This window comes from Theobroma cacao, chromosome 9 (assembly GCF_000208745.1).
Source record: "Theobroma cacao cultivar B97-61/B2 chromosome 9, Criollo_cocoa_genome_V2, whole genome shotgun sequence".
Lineage (NCBI taxonomy): Eukaryota > Viridiplantae > Streptophyta > Magnoliopsida > Malvales > Malvaceae > Theobroma > Theobroma cacao.
The window spans coordinates 1256760-1275700 of record NC_030858.1 but is presented as its reverse complement, the minus strand read 5'-3'; the positions used below and the strand labels follow the sequence as shown (position 1 = coordinate 1275700).

At 35.3% G+C, this 18941-nt stretch overlaps 2 protein-coding genes across 2 annotated transcripts; one reads left to right on the top strand and one right to left on the bottom strand.

Moving 5' to 3' along the window:
* On the bottom strand, positions 2331-11183 carry LOC18587781 (probable LRR receptor-like serine/threonine-protein kinase At1g56130). The gene is made up of 23 exons (XM_018126763.1): positions 10792-11183; positions 10365-10606; positions 10191-10284; positions 9831-9881; positions 7577-7755; positions 7322-7478; positions 7155-7226; positions 7007-7078; positions 6817-6888; positions 6635-6706; positions 6249-6320; positions 6066-6137; positions 5914-5985; positions 5695-5766; positions 5517-5588; positions 5228-5299; positions 4582-4650; positions 4432-4494; positions 4214-4258; positions 4044-4108; positions 3537-3913; positions 3166-3361; positions 2331-2982 (listed from the first exon to the last, which is right to left on the bottom strand). Exons 1-23 carry the CDS (start codon positions 11082-11084, stop codon positions 2804-2806), a joined length of 2730 nt encoding a protein of 909 aa, XP_017982252.1. The 5' UTR covers positions 11085-11183; the 3' UTR covers positions 2331-2803.
* Positions 14902-18764, top strand: LOC18587779 (UDP-N-acetylglucosamine/UDP-glucose/GDP-mannose transporter). The gene is made up of 10 exons (XM_007011776.2): positions 14902-15229; positions 15366-15442; positions 15554-15715; positions 15812-15945; positions 16673-16803; positions 16913-16957; positions 17058-17155; positions 17542-17649; positions 17984-18040; positions 18152-18764. Exons 1-10 carry the CDS (start codon positions 15052-15054, stop codon positions 18224-18226), a joined length of 1065 nt encoding a protein of 354 aa, XP_007011838.2. The 5' UTR covers positions 14902-15051; the 3' UTR covers positions 18227-18764.

The following is an 18941-nucleotide window of genomic DNA, read 5'->3' as shown; positions in this document are numbered from 1 at the left end:
TTTAAAATTTACTAAAATAGTAAATCTGTTTTTTTTTTTTTTTTACTTTGGCAGTGTGTCGGGATCCTTGCTACATGGAGTTGCTACCCAAATAATTTTGCTTTAAATTTTTGTTACCAGAATTTATTCTAAATTAAGAACTAAAATGACAAAGAAGTATCTTTTTTTCGTAACTAATCATTAAGTTTCCATTTTCTTTTGAAATATTAACAATTTAATTCAAAATAATTATAAAAAATATTTATATATCATTCAATTATATATATTAAGTTTTTTAATTTTTTTTAAAATTATTATAAATTTTATATTAATAAGAGATTAAATAGATTTAAGAATATAAACATGAATTTTTCAAAATTTATCATATATATCTTTTAAATTAAAACAGTAAATTCATAATTTATAAATTTATTTTTAAAATTTAAAATTATATGAAATTAAATTTAAATCTTGATCAAATGATATATATAATAATATAATTATTTTAAATTATTTTACGAGTAAAATTATAAATTCGTCACTGATATATTACTGGAAACTAATTTCATGACGGAGTTTACATAGACCTGAAATGCTAGTCAAACTGTCAAAATGCAAAAAGCCTATGGAAAGAGTGGGGAGTGTCTAGCTATAGCTATCCAGAAAATGGGGTCAACCAGATTTTGAGGCTGACATTAGAAGACTAATAAACTTTTTTCAGTGTTTTTTTTTTTTTGTTAGTATTTTCTGTTTTTGGTGGTGACCGAAGAGGCCAGGACTTCAGAGTCTAAAAGACCAAAAATTCATCGTATATATCTTCAAGTCAAATTGTAAAGTACAAATCCATTAAAAAAAAAAGCTTGTATCATGTCATAGAGCAGCCTCCGGATTGGGAGATTGTGGGTTCGAGTCCACCCTCAAAACCTCATCGCTGCTTTGTATGTTGACTACTCTGCTTAGCAATGAGAGAGAGAGAGAGAGAGTCATCTATAGGTAAGATTGATGTATATGATAAACAGCTTTGCATAAGATATGAATATTAGTTTTATGATATTTGTTATTTGAATTTGATTATAACTAATAAATTTTTTTTATTTTTAGTATATGTATTACATATAATTAATAAATTAAGTTCATATAAACTATGAATATTTAATTAGTGTTTACAATCAAATTTAAATGCGAATGCTACCAAATTAAAAGTACCTTATATACTACTATTCCTAATTTCTGTTAAAAATTCTAGAGAGGTCGAACACTTATGCGAAACCCGAAAAGGGAAGCATTAGAATAAAACTTTATAGCAAAGAAATAGTTTACCCTCACTTTAAGAAATCATTGTGTTTTTTCTTTTTTTTTGTGGTTTGGGCATTGTCAAAAAGTTCCAAAGGACAAAGAGAGTTCATATAAAAATGCATGTCCCCCAATTCCCATTGGAAAAAAAATCCCTTAGTAATTTCCATCATGATATGGACATAAAGAAAACCCATTGACATTTCTTTTCTTTTTATTAATTATATATTTTTTGATATGAATCTGATAGGTTAGAAACTTGTTTGTATCAGGTCCTAGGGGAGAAAAAAAGAAGCATAGAATTAAAGAAGAAAAAGCTTTGTATATGGAAGTGGAGGTTTCAAGTTAAAGCATCGAAAAGCAAAAAAAAAAAAGAATTTAAAGGAGCACTATTGTTAAAGTGAAAGGACATGGCAAAAGGGGAGCCTAAAATTCTAAAACCCAAAGCTCAACTCATAAAGTATATTGCTTTATATATATAAATATTCCCCTATGATTGATTGTAACACTGGTTTTTTCGCTTTTGGGTACACGAATTAATTGATTCTACTCAGTTGTTCCACCTTATTATATGCTTTTACTGTTTACGAAAGAAAAAAACAAAAAGGCGACAAGGCTTGAATAATAAAAAAGTTCTTGAATCATATTCATTTATATAATTGAGTTTTATTTATTTTTTATTGTACTTATCTTTTTGATTCGTACCTACACAAATCTCTAATTTAAAAAAAAAATTAACAATACTAAAATGAAATGCAATAGACATCGTTCTGTCTATATAACACGTTCCATATCAATTGTCATGTGATTAAATTAATTGTTACATCATATGCCATAAGATCAAAGTTTTCATTAGTATTAGACTGAGTAATTGTTAATTTTTCATTAAAACTTGCTATCTTATAAGATATTATTTACTTTAATTTATTAAGTTTTATTATTTTATCTCACAAAAAACGTCTCCCAAATAGAATAGAAGATGGTGTAAATATTTAAATACTCCGTTGTGTTAAAATCTAAGTATCTATAAGCTGTGTTTGTAGCAGAACCTTTTTAACTGATCCTCCAAAGGCTTCCACGCCATAAATATTAACTGTTTCTAAGTTCCTTAGCGGAAAAAGCAAGGATGGTCCCGGAATCAGTAACATCTAGACAACAAGAAAAATACAAAAGCAAATGGAAAAAAAAAAAAAAACAGGTAATACGAAAACCACTAAAGACCAACTTCATAAATTATACAACAGGGCGTTGATGCTGAAAGACAGAAATTGATTGCATAATTTAAATACAAATGGACCTTGAGAGGGACACAGAGCCACATCAAGGCTTCAACCATCCATTATTTATGGTTCAATTTTCTGCTTCAGATTAGGACCCCATGGTAGTTCATAGCTGGCCCTTGGAAGGCCAAGGACCCAAGAAACCAGCTTGAGCACGATGTTTGGGTGCAGAGGCATTGTTATTCAGGATTTTTCAGTTTTAGGTACATATTATACAGCAGGCTGAGCCCAGAGAGAGAGTGGGGGGGAACTTATGTTAGTTGTTTCCTTGGTGAGTCTGTGAAGATTCTCATGTGTCCCTGTGGATCCTTCTTCCACCATAAGTAGAATATGGAAGACACTATCACAATCCCGGCTGCACCCCCGATTACAATTCCAGCAATTAGTCCCACTCGTTTGCGATTGGAAGTGGCAGCAGCACCTTCTGATACTGACAAAAGTTTGATGATCGTCAGGAACTAAGATAATCCAATAAGTTTATTATTTCTGTTACATGGATTCTTAATTTTAATGTATTTGTGTTCGATTTTTTTCGACATGTACCCGTGTCTGACACTAATCCGAATCCATGTAACAGAGATTGTTAAACCCAAGATGATGATATAAGAAAAACCTTGAGATGCATGGATTGCTGATACTAAGGGGCCATATGTGCTTTGATATGGAATGCAGCAGGTGCCTTTTCCAGCCCAGAAGAAGTGAATTTCCATGATTGTGTTTGTCACATTTGCCTCAAATGTTCTGATCAAGGCTTTTTTGGATCCGCCAGCCTCGTGCTGGATATTGAAATCTTGAAGAACTTTCTCACCCTTGAGCAACCGATTTAAATTTAAAGTGAGATGAGAGAAAAAAAAAAAAGGGGATTGAAGCCTACATATCTACCATGTCAATTGCTCTAACAAATTGGAATATGTTAGACAGGGGGCAAGGGCAGCTTGTTCTGAATTTCAAGAGAAGATGGGCAGTTAGATTTTTTCACCATACCTGAATATAAACATCAAATAAGCGCCTCCCCAGGCCTTTCCAAGACAGCGAGTCATCCATTGCTATCTCAGCAAAATGAAGCTTAACAATGTATTTCCCATTCTTCAAACCAAGGCCATAGTACCTCAAAGAGCTTGGTGAAACCCTTGCTGTCTGGTACAGCTCTGACTCTAAGGTTCCTGTGATCTGAGAATCTGTCTTTGCAATATAAATGTTTCCATTCGGGTTTGAAATGAAACTTCCAGCACTGCTTACTGCCCATTGATTGTCAGTGCTTGTGTACAATGAGGCGGCTCCGAGTATTTCAGAGTCATCATCAAATTCAATGCCAGATGCGGATTTCTGAGCTGTGCCTCCGCACTTGATAGAAAACGAAGCTGCACAAAGAAAAAGGAGAACTTGGATTAATCATAGTCTGATCAGAATTTCTTTCATGGCATTGTGTGATTGTTTCTTCATTTCTTAAGAATGTTAAAAACACTAAAGAAGTTGAAAGGCTACACTCACAGGAAGGAACCTTGTTTCTGCACTTGGTTTTGCCTTGGAGGCACTCCAACGTCTCAGAAACCTTTCTGTATTCATCATCATTGACATGGTTTGTCAATCTTTGCATTGAATTACTGGCAAGGAAGGCTAGAACTGAAACATGAATATAGGAATCTCAAGAAAAAGCTTACTTGTCCTGTAAACCATTTGCATTGATAGAAGTTCCAACAACATTCCTGAGTATGAATAGGGGAAGTCAGTTACTGTTCAATCCGAGCAGCAAGACAACATCAATGAAAATTTGGTCACAGAATTTCACTAAAAAGTGATCACTGCTGGATTTGAAACATGAGTTTTACCCACCAATAGGGGTATACCTACAGGATTAAAAAGGAAAACTGAAACTTACATTGATTTAACCATAGCAAACTGTGGAGGTAAATTTCCAGAAAGGGGATTGAATGAAACATCCCTGCAATGAAGCAGTCAATATCCACGAGAACAGATTCGTGGCTGAAGAAGCAAAGTATTGAGTAATTAAACTCAACATGACACTTACAATGCAATAAGCTCTGGAGTTATGATGTCTTTGGGCAACTCCCCACTCAAGTTGTTGTTTCCAAGGTACCTGCCACATGAATAATCAGATGGACTGATGCAGCACCCCTGTTTCCCCCCTAGGTACTGAGAAAAAATTTGCCTAAGAAAATGGAAAACTGAGGTGTTTCTTTTCCCAGCTTGAATTTTCATGAACCCATTATTCCTCTAAGTCACTTAAGATTTTGTGCAAACCAACTTTTCAATCAATTATGTGGGAAGGATGAGATCAGTCAAAAATTTTCGACTGAATGCACACCGAGTTATTCATGATTGGATTCCACAGGATTCGAGTTGCTGGGGGGTTATCCTTCTAAATTTAGGATAAAAAATCTAATAGATAAGGACATGATGCCTTTTGGAAGCTGTGTCAGAACCCAAATTGTGATGTGCTAGAATTCGAAAAGATAGATCTTCATGGAAATGTAGTTGAAGCATTTGCATCTTTCCTGCTAAATTTCATGTTAGCAAGGAGTACTTTATGGAAGCAAACAAAGTCCATGCCATGAACTTGACAAGGTACAATACAAAAATTATGTGACAGAGAACGAAAATGAGGTCACATTCTACCAAGTTGGACAGTGAAGAGCTATGGGTAGAGAACTTACAAAAACTGCAATGAAGAGAACTCCCGGAATGAGATCGGTATTTGACCTGTCAACTCGTTGAAACTCAAGTCCCTGAAATCAAGATTTTACCCAGATAAAAGACAAGGTGATATAATTCCTGAACAGCTAAATTGCTTTCAGCGCACAGCAATCAGAAAAATGCAGGGGAAAAGAAAGTGCATGCATTCTTTTTGTTTAAGAAAAGAAAATTGCAAAAAGAAAGAAAAATAGAGATCATATTCATCTGCAGGTAGAGAAAAGTATATAAATCAATAATAAGGTGACTTACAAGTATTGCAACATGGTGAATCTGCCAAGACGTTCTGGTAATTGTCCCGATAGCCGGCAATTTCTCAAAGATCTGCATTCATGATTGTGAGTGACACAAAAATGAAAGCAATTACAGCAGCAGAAAAAGAAGAAAGCATTGTTTGCAGATTCAATACTATGAAATATAAATCTCTTACAGTGTGGACAAACGTGTCTGGTCGTTTAAAAAATCAAGAGAGGAATCTTCCCCACTCAGATCGCCAATTCTCCTATAAGCATTGATTATTTCAAGTAAGCCATGCACAAATTTTATAAAGTAAAAAAGGCAATCACTGCAACAAGTGGATGCTTAATTTGAAAGTAGAAAGTCATCTTTAGTTGTTAGGATCACACTGTATCTAAGTAAAAGGCCTTACAGGTCCTCCAATTTAGTTAGAGCTGCAAAACTGCTTGGGATTGGACCTTCAAGAGATGTCCCTTGAAGCCGCCTGTCGAAGAAAGAAAACTCAACAGTAAATATTGCTATATCAATGGCATTATATATCTGAAGGAAAAGTCATTTGCATACATGTCTCTGAATTCTGTAAAGGTCCCAAGAAATTCTGGCAGCTTCCCAGTTAAGCGATTATCAGATGCCCAGCTGCAATGTGGTCAAAATAAAGAAAATTAGCCTTTCAAACAACTTCTTTCCTGTTTCTACTATCAAGGATATCTATCTTCAAAGATTGTTCAACAATCACTAGAGAAGTACAGAATCTGAAGGGATTTTAAATTTGCAAATTCTGGAGGGATTGGTCCACTAACTCCACTGCTATCAATATACCTGAAAGGAAAGTTTGATAATAAATTAGAACTGAAAGCATAGAGAAACATAATATATTAGTAACTCTTAAAAGTGGTGGAAGAGTATAAGTTCTTATATTAATGCTTAATTCACACTAAGTTGCACTTATGTTGCAAGATGAGATATATAAGACACTCAGTGTATTCAATCCATGAACAGGCACAAACATCCAACAGATCTTGTTAAAAAGATCAATTTATAGTGGCTATCCATTGAGTTACTGTTATGAAAATACCAGCTTGTTCTCTTTTTCCTTTAACAAAATGGATTAAAATTCAGGTTGCCCTACTTACAGTTGCTGCAAAGATGTCAAACGTCCAAGCTCTTTGGGTAATGGTCCATAGAAATTGTTTGAGCTAAAACTTCTGTAACACAAAAACAGCAAAAGAAAAATTCAGGATTTACAGTGAAAGGGCTTAACGTTAAAACGAAAATTTTGAAAAGATATTGGAAAAACTATGGATATGAACTTAACAGGGAAAGCAACTTGGTTAAATTGCCAAGCTCTGGGGGCACTGGACCTGTGAGGTTGTTTATGCCTAGGCTACTGTTGAATTGTCCAAACAAAAAGACATCAGTGACTGGTTCAAGTTCAGATATGCATTAATCCTGCAAATCCAGGAACTCAGCACTAAAATTCAAAGCAAGCATGTTCGGACAGTTACAGGTATTGCATTTTTGATAGCTGTCCAATTTCAGCAGGAATGGACCCGTTTAACACATTCTGACCTAGATTCCTGTATCACAGATAGGATGTCAGATCAATTTAAAATGGGTATAAAGGAACCAAAGTTTCACGTTTTGGTCTCATACAAGTCCATCAACTCCTTAAGCTCAAACAGTTCTCTGGGTATCTCACCCTTAATATCCAAAGCATAAATCTTCCTGCAATTTTTTTTAATTAAAACAATCAGGATAATATAACTAATACAGCGGGGAAATGATAAACATAATGATCATGGTGGTGCTTGTAAGCTGACAAAAGGGTGATGTGGCAGGGATTGCTGGAGCAGTCACAGGCAACACGAGGATTTGAATCTTCTGAGGTCCATTTTGCGTTCTGGCTGCAGGGGTCAACGGTTAGATTCAGCTTACTTCCCAAGTTCCAGTAATCTATGATCTTCCTGAGGGCAGCCACTGAACCAAAAAAAAGCAGATGAGAAAACTTAGAACATAATTACGAGTTGAAACATTAATGAAAGCATCCATAAAATATACAGCTTGCTTATAGAAACCTTCATTTGGATCAGTGTTTTGTTGTGCAGAAACAAGCTGAAGCAACCCAAGAACGAGCAAAGAAAAGCTAAGAAACCCCATAGCTGAGTAGCAATGGAAACCATGCACCCACCAAGGCATACATATAGGCACAGCAAACAGTAGGAAGATAAGTACAGAGGACCAGGGCGGCCATAAAATTTACAAACGAAAGAAACAGATTTTGATGGTGAAGATTCATTAAAGCTATGTAAGAACAAAGACAAAAGCAGACTTAGCAGAGTCATCATGCAGGAGTCTTTCTTTGACTACCTCTCCTCAAAAGCATTTTCTATTCCATGAAAGCGAAGACCAAAACAGAGTCGCCCGAAATCTTGTAGAAATTCTTACCTCTTGCATGTTTCGTGTTTCCCGGGAAAAGCCGATACTTGTATTTTACTGCTTGTTCAGTATCTCTGACGTTAACATAACAACTACCCTTTTGTACCCTTTTCCACATACGCCATCAAGATTTCCAGGGAGGATCCCAATTGCGGTTCCTGAGCCCACCTAAGTCATCTCAGCTGTTAAAAGTTAATCGGACGATCAAAAATGAGTTTGAAAGGTTCAGTGGTGGCAGCTAATCCTACAACTGTAGAAACAAATTCATACCGGTATCTTTCTGCTCCTGCAACTCCATAAACATCTTCTTTGTATAACTATTACAATCATCCTGTTTCTGTGTGAATGCTGAAACATAATTCTCTGCTTTCTTTTCCCATTCACCATTCATATTGCTTTCCCAGATATATTCCATCCGGAAAGGAAATCAGTCTTTGATCTCTGGCGGTCTTGCTCCAAACTTCAACCCCACATCAAAACAAGAGAGGAAACTGATTTGTATATGTTGCAGTGTAAATTTGTTACTTTTAAGAGCTAAAAACTGATTGTTATCAGATTAATACCTTGAATTCTCAGTTGAAGAGCATCAAAATACTTTCTTTCAGTGAAAAACTAAATAAAGTAATCGAAAATTTCATATATTCATTCAATTTTCCATTTGATACTCCTCGAGAAGTGAATCGAAAAAGAATCGAAAAAATACCCAAAAAAGAAAAAGAAAAAAGTAGTATACGTCTATAATTCTCCTTGATGGTATTCCATACACGTGAAGATTTTTCTTTATGATTCTCTTCATCAAGAAACTGAAGCAGAAACAATGGCTTAGAGATCATTTTCCTTGACAGTTCTTGCTTTAAACTATGGCGTCAGTGAATCTGTACTGGCACTTTGCGTGATACGTACTTTGACTTATCATAAGCTACTGATTTTCAGACAGCAGTCTTTGTTGTCTAATAACACCGTGATTTCCGGGAAGGAAATATAAATTAATCTTTTTATGAAAAAATTACTAAACTTTTAATGACAAATAAATATAACAATTTCCGGCTCAAAATGGATGTTTTATCGGTTGATCCGTAAAATATTTTACATATAAAATAAGTTTTTAAGTTTCTAAACATGCATGAGTCATGAAATTATTTTTTTAAAAGGATTTTACTCTGTTTCTAACAAAGTTTATTTTTTTATTTTCTTTTTAAGAAATCATCAGTATTGAAAATTTTTTTTCTTTTAAAGTAAAATTAATTCATGTACCATGAATAGAATTTTTCTAATATTTTATTGCTAATACCTTTTTAAATTATTAGAAAATATTTTTGAGAAGATTAAAATTTGCATAAATTAGTCTTGTTTTATCATGTATGAAATGATGGTAGTCTTTCTTAATCCTATACCTTAAATCTTAAGTAAGTGATACTAATCATTAAACCAAAATTTTCTACCATCTTCTAACAAATTAAACAACATTACTATTAATTAAAAAATACAATTAATATAAAGAATTAATATGATTTTAGAACTATAGGGAAATTCCTCCCCTTTGTAAAAAGGAATCCCAAAATGAAAAAAAAAATAAAGCACTCAAAGATTTTAGTTGGTAGCAACATCCTTTGAACAAACAAAGAAACTAATAAAGAGAGGTTACAAACTTAAACTAGGCTCTCAATACATCAAATAGAAGCTGACCTAATTAACAAGCTAATTAATTAATTATGCTTCACTCATCTTGTTCTTGCTAGAGCTTACATATATATGTTTTCACACTTCACTCATTTTAGAGTTTTTACAACTATTAATTGGAAAGAATTGATCATATCCCATGTACTAGCATTGGTAACACTAGTAAATTTGAGCTTATCTTGGTAGTCGAGTATAAATTCATTCATTTCCATTCATTCCGAATTCTTGATTATCTTCAATCGTTGCACAGATTTAATAAAAACCCTGCGAAACCAATATCAAAAAATTTGTTTAGAAATTATAATAGAAAGAAGTCATATGATATTTAGAACAAAGATTCGAATCTGAATCTTTAAATAATAAGAAATTATAATAGAAAGAAATTGTATTAATTTTTTATTTCTTTTTATTATTTAAAAAAGAAAATTCGAATATGTCTCTCTTAAATAGACAAATACGCTAAGCATTTTCTTTTGTTTATTTGTTCTTGTCCTTCAACAATTGGTTAACGTTGCTACTAACAATAAAATTTCATTGAAAGGCTAGGAAAAAAGGGAAGAAAAATATACGAACTGCCATGGAATATCTCCAGCAATCAGCCAATCTCCTTCTTTGTCTTGGTAGGTGAGAGTGTAACGTGTGTAATCATCTTCATCACATTTTTGGTCTGTTCAAAACAGGAACAAAAGATCAACCGAATGTTGAGACTTTGGAAAGAATTTTTATGTATGGTTGATTACTTCTTACCTTTGGCAAACATGCTGATCAAAGAGCTTGTAAGTGCTTGGTAGGAGTGGTAAAGCCTTACATCAACCTTTCTTGCTATTGCTACTCCTTCCATCTTCACCTTGACATAGATGGATCTGCCATTTTCCTTCTCTGCCGTCCGATTATTCTCAATCCTGCCAGGCTGATGCTGGTGGAATAGATTCTTCCTCCATGGCTTAATGGGTGGCCACCCCACCACTTGTTCTTCCTCTGCATAATTCCTAACAGTTGAAAAAGCAATTGTCAGTATCAGATGATGTTTGTTTGGCTTCTGATCAGTGAATCAAGTTCAAAATGAAATCCGATTCTTTGCCATTTCACTTGCTGGAACAAACTGAAAGAATTATGTATCAGGTTTGTAGTTAACGTTTTCTTGTTTTCCATCTGAAAAAAGAACAGAACTTACTCAGCGATGGAGGAAGAAGTTTTCTTCTTTTGATCCCTGTGATCTTCTTCCTCATTTGGCTGACCACTCCATAGGAGCAAAGGCATTGCTTTGCAGTCATCAGTGAAGTTTCCAAAGGCCTGCTCAAAACCACGTTTGTTTTTAACACAATCTTTGTCCCCGAAACAGCCACCGGCGTGGTTCCAAGCTTCCAAACCCCCCATTTCTTTCAGCTGGTGGAGTCCGAGGTTGTTCAAGTCGAACCCCTTGATTATGTTTGGAGTTGGGAGAGCAAGACCCAGTTGAAGCTCCATATTCAGATGGAAAATAAAGTACTACAAACGTTGAACCCAATAAAATATGAAACAAAAGCTAGAGAGATGGGGGCTTAAAGCGAATGGTGTTTCTGCTTGAAGCTGAGAATATATATATATATATATATATATATATATATATATATATATAGGAGGGAGCGAAAGGAAATTGACTTGCGTCTTGTGGAAGAGAGGAAGTTAGGGACAGCATAGAAGTTGGGTCGGCAAAAAGCCTAGCAATGATCCGGACAGGTAAGGAAAGAATGCACCAACGTGCCAGAACCGCCTAGCCCAGGTTAGGTCCAAGTTTTCACCCTCTGTCTCTGTCCCCACCAATCGCCAAACCAACTACTCTCTCTCTCTCTCTCTCTCTATATATATATATATATATAATATCAAACTGTTTAATTAATATAATCTAAACTGTCTAATTCTAAAATTGACTGTTGTTATAGTTGGTCGTCAAGCTTGAGAAGTATTTGCTTTGCTTGAGAAGTATTTGCTTTGTTTCATGTATCATTTCCAGTGTAGAAACCTTTACCAGAGCGAATTATGCCTGCTGATGTTCCCTGGAAATGATCCTTCATGACAAGAACCATGTTTTTGCAATTTGCAATGGTTCATCTCGATGGTGTAACAGGGGATTTTGTTTTTTTCACAAAACAGAAGGAAACTGGCCTTTGTTACTTTGCTGATGTTGTTCCAGGGAGCTCTAATTTCTTGGATTATCTTTCGAACCCGAATCAAAATTGAACCAGGCAATGTCCAATCATTGTCCTGTCTTTCATATTTTTTTTTTTGTAGATATCTCTAGTTTGATGAGTTCATGTGCTTATAGGGTTTTTAAAATTGAACTAAACGTGACAGTAGCAGTTCCTAAAATATAGTTCGCGCACATGAGTTTAATGCTAAACATGTACCAACATGTCAGCAGACGACCTCCAAACACATCATGATGCATGAACTCTCTCATTTCAAGACCCTCCATGATAACGGGGAACTAAAACATTCTACTGATCTTCTTCCTTGTAATGATTCTGATACTAAAACTCTTCTCCATTAAAATAATCTCGATTCTTTCTGTCGGAGTTTCTTTCCACAATTGTAGATCAATAATAGGAGAGAGAGAGAGAGAGGAATGAACTTAGACAAAGTAACCAACAACATATTGTACGTTTGGTGTGTGTTTTTGTAGGTTTCTTTGATCACATTCAAGTAATGGTAGGGTTCAAAAACCCTAGCTGTGAAAATACTTGTTCCGGAACATGGACAGGGTTCCCTTGTGAAGTTCACGTGATGGCCGGCATGGGCTCGACATGTTAGCCCCCCGGCAACCCGCTGCACGGCTAGCGTGGTTTCTACATACATTCAAACCAGCGATCGGAATTCTTCATGTTCAGCCCCATCATGATTCAATCTGGCTTTGTATGATCATGCTCGTGTGGTGGAACCCAACAGGGGTTAGATATAAGACCAAATTTGGTACACATTATTTACTGTCCCTTTAGCTGGCATACTCACATAAATTCAAACGCGTTTGTACCTCCGAATTTGCTAAACTCTAAAGGGATTTTGGCAATATTGGAGTTGATTGAGTTTAACAAGACCCCAAAAAATGAAAAATGGGCTGGATTGATTTTATGTTGTTCTAGCAAGTGGACTATGAAGGCCAATTCAATCATGGAGGAAGTTCCAGTTCCACCGCTCGGACACCCTTCCACCAGCTTTAACCAATTTCTTTGAAAAACGCTTTGTATCAGAAAGAAGGGTATGGCGTGTAGGAGTTACAACCTGCAAACTTTCTACTCTACTTTTCTTTAAAGAAATGGTCAACCAGGACACATTAAAAGCGTGACAAACCCACAGTTTTGGGAGGAAAATTAGCCTCCTGAAAGCAGTCCAATACAGTGATTTTTAAAAACCAAGCATTGCAGTCAAAAGTGTTACAATTACCTTAATGAATCACTCCCCAATCTGCAGCAAGGTGTAAGGTCCCACACGCCAGGAAAGCAAGTGGGTTTGCTTTTTGTACCCCTAAAGCATTCATTCGTGTTTTCCCATTTCCCAGAGAGGTCCCCCTTCCAGGGATCAAAGCATCCCCCAAAGCAGTAACAGCTAATTTAGAGAGGAGAAAGCCTTTTCCCTGGCAGAGATGATAAGAAACTCTTAAACAGATTGTGACTACACTTCACAAAATTCAGAGTACTTTGTTGTGATTTAAAGTCTAGTTCATAATTCAACTGTTTGCCGAAGGTACAGGTGGAAGGGTGGGCTCACCTTATCTTTAAGGCTTATAGTACTGCCCCTTAAGCCATGGGGACTGTTTTACTTGTTGCTGGGCTTCATTCAATTGTAATCGTGACCATATTGCAGCATCTAATGTGCCATGTGAATCCGACCCCGCCCTCCATTCTTTTTCATCAAGCATTTTTCTTCCTTTCTTTCTTAGCCCTGTTTAATTCCCAGTCAAGATTCAAAAAGATATTACCAAGTAAAATCCAATTTCCATGATGGAGATTCAATTCTTTCATTGTTCTTCATCATTCGAATGTTTGATTTTCCAGCAAGCAGCCGCAAAGATGTCAATGTCCTGAGAGAGTATTGGGATACCAAGCACAAACAACAATCATTCCCATTTTTGGCTTTTGGCGTATCATTTGGTTCATCCTTGCTTTGTCTGTGTTACAATAATTCTCGTGTTAATCTTGTTTTTGTTTTGCCTCTAATCACACTCCACCCTACAAAGTCATATTCCATAATCATGATTCATGATCATTGATTCACACCCAGCCAAATCAAAACCAATCCTAATCTCTATCCATCTCTGTTAACACGTCCCTCTTCTTTAGTTATCCGATAACTGCACCCACTGCAACCCCTCAAAGTCTGAAAAAACTCTTGACCTTGAGCCCCTCAGTTTCCTCTTTAGCTATGAGAAAATCTGGGTTATGAATTCAAATACAAAATGTCCATGACAACCACATGGGTTTACACCCTTTATTTCTAGAATGAAAAGCTGTTTAAAATCAAAAGGAAGAAACAGAAGCTGAGGAAGAAACTTGCCTTGGGCGGTAGTCATCAAATGGAATGAGTGTTTACTTGAATGACGTCATTTCATTGGTAGCAATCCTGAGAATTATTGCTCCTTCCCCTTTTGGCCCCCTTTTTTGACTTTTTCACTAAATGGTCTCCCTAAAAAGGATGGGGCTAAGGAATTATTAGCTAATCCTTTTTTTTCTAAAAAATTATACACTTTGTAATTAATTATTTTTATTTTTTATTTAATTATATAAAATTAAGATATTTTGTAATCTAATTCGAATAAGATTTAAATAGTAAAAATAGGGTTCGGGTAATTCTTATGGATACTAGTACTCGAATTTTACTATAAATGTAATTTTTAATATTAATTTCAATTTTCTATTTTTTTTATAAATTACTTATAATTAATATAGTATTTATTAAAGTTTACTACTTATTCTAAATATGTTTTTAAAAATTTGAATTAAGAATTAAGTTTTTTACTAGTATTAATAATTGAATTTAAATTTTAACTATTAATTTTTAATTGAATTTGTATAAAGTATTTATAATTGAATTTTAATCAAATTTGAATCGAAATACTTCAAAATTAAAGGATATTATACCTAAATATACTTATTATTAAAAATTTTGATTATTAGGATTTGCATCCGGCCCAATTCAATTGTACTAAAGTAGGCAAAAAATTTGGGAATAGTTTGGACCGAGCCCAAAGAAATTGGGCCTAGTTGGTAATTCCTCGGCTGCGGTCGTTTTTCGGAGTTCACTCTGTGGATCAGTCTTCGCACTTTATCGTTGCCGTGCTTGGAAGCTTCCCTTCCCAACGACTATCGTCGAAGTCGTCTTCTCAAAACAAACAAAAAAGCCAGAAACAGAGCAAAGAGAGAGAGAGAGAGAGAGAGAGGGAGAGAGAGGGCACAAAGAAATGTCTATGATGGCGACGAATACCATCAAGAACCCGGTTCTTCCGATTTCGGATCCTCCGATAGACGAGCAAGAAGAGAAAGAGCGGCTTCTGAAAAGAGGAGACGAAATGCTCTTTAAAGGATCCGCCATGTCGAAAAGAGGAGCCTACGCTGCCGTCTCTTACATGTCTTGCGCTGGTACGTTCCCTTTCCTTTCCTTTTTCTTCTTCAATTTTTTATTCTTGTTTGTTTATGTAATGTAGCTGTTCAATTTGGCGCTAATTAGAGGTTCAGGTCGTTGTTTTTTAATGGAAAAATGGGTATTTTTTTGCAGTGCTTTTGATACTCTTCAATAAAGCAGCTTTATCTTCTTATAGTTTCCCTTGTGCGAATGTAATTACACTCTTTCAGGTAAAGATAGAGAATTTTTGTTACCTGAAATTGACTCAATAACTTGCAGTATGATTCATTTTCAATGTTTCTTAATTGTTTGATAAATTTCTTGTATTCTTTCTTTGGCAGATTATAAGTTCGTGTTCTTTCCTCTATGTGCTGAGACGGTGGAAGATTATATCTTTCTCTAACAATGAATCTTTGACCATTTCTGATAGCAAGACGAGTTTGGTGCCCTTGAAAACATTGATTCACACCCTTCCTCTTGCAGGAGCCTATTTGCTTTACATGGTACTATATTCTTCTTTTTATGAATAATTGTTTACTTATTGTGTCCTTGGTTTTGGCTAATGAAAAAATTGGTTTGTTTCTCTTTCTCCTTGAAAGCTAGTCTCGGTGGAGTCTGTTCGAGGAGTCAATGTTCCCATGTACACTACTCTGAGGCGAATTACTGTCGTATTTACAATGCTTGTGGAGTTTCTTCTGGCAGGACAGAAGTATACATTGTCTATAATTGGAAGGTAACTGGTGCTTTGATTACTTTCACGCTGTTGTTGTCATAGGACACGTGATTTGTTGAAAATTGGGGGAATCTGGTTAGTTATACCTCTAGCTAAAGTTTCTTGAAATTTATTTGTAAAAGCTTCTTACATTATGCTTGATTGGATTGCCAGGAGCATGCTACTACATGATTTTGAAGCATAAGTTTTGTCTGGTTATTTTCTTGTAATGAAATAAGTGCTAATACAAAATTTGAAGGTGATCAATGGAAAGGCTTATGATAGCTTTGGTGTGTTCCCATCAGAGGTGGGAGCCAACTCTAAGCTCAGTTTATCCAGTTCCCCTTTCTTTGATGCACATGGTAGATATGAGCAAATGGCAGTAAAGATTTGTAAAAATTGAATCATATTGAAGAAAAATATTGGAACAAGTAAATAAGTATTATGTGCTTCATCTTACAGATAATGTGTTCAGACATCTTTTATATGCTAATCTGATGATTTGTGCCCACCTTTTTGTCTCTGGTTTAAGATTGTGGTTATGGCAGGATCCAATCTTCCTTCTGCTGTGACTTGACCATCTTCTAGCTATATAGTTGATCAATTGTGGGAATTTGACCTGGTGGTTTTTAAAACCTTGGATTAGGTGCATAATGTTTGTCAATGGGAAATGTTGAGAGAATTTTCACTTGCATAGCCATGTTTCTGATTTCTTCGTTTAACTGAAAAATTTTAAGGATGTTATCAGTGTTGGGTTGATTGTTCTTGGTGCATTTGTTGCGGGAGCTCGGGACTTGTCATTTGACTTCTATGGGTATGCTGTTGTTTTCTTAGCCAACATCACCACAGCAATATATCTTGCAACCATAGCCCGCATTGGTAGCACTCTCACCTTTTTCTTTCTTCTACTTTTTCCTTTTAACCACATTTCCTCTTCAATATTTTGGCATATTTGTTATGTACTTACATATATTTCCTCTTTTGTCAGGGAAATCTAGTAGACTTAATAGCTTTGGGCTTATGTGGTGTAATGGTAATTAATGGCTCCAACTTGAATCGCATATCCTTTTCTTCTATAGTAACATAATTTTTGGTCCTAGCTATACGTAAGATTAACTGAATTTGTACAATAGGTATAATCTGTGGGCCAGTTTTGTTGTTGTGGACATTTCTTCATGGCGACTTGAAGACTACAATGAATTTTCCTTACCTCTTGTCACCTGGTTTTTTGGTATGTGCTGCTCTTTCAAGGAAATTCATGTATAGATTTTTATGATTGGGAATTGCTTCTTTGTTCCCTAGTCTTCTTTCTCTCTCTGGGAATTGCTTAAGGTAAAAGGACTGTTTTGGAACATCTTAGTGCACTTAAACTCTTTCTATAACTGGCAGTTAAAGCTTTTAATAAATTGTCCACAATGAATTACTTTTTAACTGTTTTCTATAATTTTAAGGGATTATAGACATCACTTCTATATGTGCCTGGTTTAATTCTCTTGAAGTTTAGAAAACTTAAACACTGTACAGTTCTTCTCTTGTTGCAATGCTTTTTGAGTTTTACTACAAATTACTCAAGCAGGTTTTAACAATGTGTTGTGTTTACCCCTCCTTTTTGGACAGGCTGTGTTGATTCTTTCCTGTACTCTAGCTTTCTTCTTGAATTACACTATATTCTTGAACACAACTCTCAATTCAGCAGTCACGCAAACCATTTGTGGCAATCTGAAGGTTCGTTTAAATATATCTTAAATCCTGATTCATGCATTGTTCTCAGACAATATGGCAGCCATGGAAAAACAATGAACTGTGATTTCTCTCTTACACTTGCTAATCCTATTTAATTGAGGAATCATCTGAATGAAGCTCCATAATGCTAAACACTTTTGGAAGAATTATTTATTAGTTTTCGAGTTTCTGACTTTGCATTTATAGATGCCGCTTGCAGGGTATGCCATTCAATTAGCAATAGATGTCTCTTTGCTATGCTTACTGTCATGAAGCACATACAAGTACATAGTTTCCAAATTTGTTCTCTGATTTGCTAGTTAATGTGCTGTTGTAGGATCTTTTTACCATTGGACTTGGCTGGATACTTTTTGGTGGGCTTCCCTTTGATATTGTAAGTGCTCACGCTTATCTTGGTCTTGCTGCGAGTTAACATGGCACATAAATTGTAACTTTCCTTTCCAGTTGCACTCATGTGATGGGACTCAATTTGTTTTTGTTGCAGCTGAATGTTATCGGGCAATTGCTGGGGTTTGTTGGTTCTGGTTTGTATGCCTACTACAAGCTTGTAGGGAAATGACTGGTCAGGTTAACAAACAAGTACTGTCTATTTTTTTTGGTCCGAAGACGAATGAAAATGTATTAAACTGAAATGATTTGATATCCGGAAACTCCACCTTCCCAGTTCCCCTCAGAATCTCAAATAACAGTACCACTCTCTACTACGCCTGGGTTGCATTGCATAGAGTCGACCCCATCAGAGTTTAATTCCAACCATCCCCCATACGGTGGTTTCCACTGTGACAGGTGCAAGGGAGGTGTAAAATTTTGTGTTCCTTCTGTGCTGCAAGGATCAAGTCTGAATTCTGAATCCCAGTCCTTCTTCCTTCGGTTCTGTATCCCGAGAGTCAATCTCCTTATTACAGAACAAACAGTTGCCTTTTACAGAAAGGTCAACCTTGGTTTTTAGGTTTCACCTCGTCTTCCTAGTTTTACACATAAGCAAATGTCACAATACCATTACTTTCTTTTCGATAAGTTCACTTGTTAGGGTATGTAATTCTTGTTTTCTTTCCAATCTATAAATTTAGAATCCGAAAATATGAGATTTCTTAGTACTTTTTTTTCGAAAAGTTAACTTGTTAAGATATGTAATGCTCGTTACAAGTTCATTACTGTCTTTTTAATGCATAACACCGACATTTATAAATTTAAAATCCGAAAATGTGCAATTTCATAACATTTATAATAAATCTTATAGATTGTCTTTTTTTTTCATAATCCAATAGAGACAA

Bases quoted from the DNA above. Each gene is read 5' to 3' on its own strand.
- LOC18587781 (XM_018126763.1), bottom strand. From the start codon at position 11,084: ATGGAGCTTCAACTGGGTCTTGCTCTCCCAACTCCAAACATAATCAAG. The intron at 10,607-10,791 runs GTAAGTTCTGTT...TTCAACTGTTAG, and splicing joins ACTTCTTCCTCCATCGCTGA to GAATTATGCAGAGGAAGAAC. The intron at 6,707-6,816 runs GTTAAGTTCATA...TTTGTGTTACAG, and splicing joins TTAACCAAGTTGCTTTCCCT to AAGTTTTAGCTCAAACAATT.
- LOC18587779 (XM_007011776.2), top strand. From the start codon at position 15,052: ATGTCTATGATGGCGACGAATACCATCAAGAACCCGGTTCTTCCGATT. The intron at 15,946-16,672 runs GTAACTGGTGCT...GGATGTTATCAG, and splicing joins ACATTGTCTATAATTGGAAG to TGTTGGGTTGATTGTTCTTG. The intron at 16,804-16,912 runs GTAGCACTCTCA...CTCTTTTGTCAG, and splicing joins TGCAACCATAGCCCGCATTG to GGAAATCTAGTAGACTTAAT.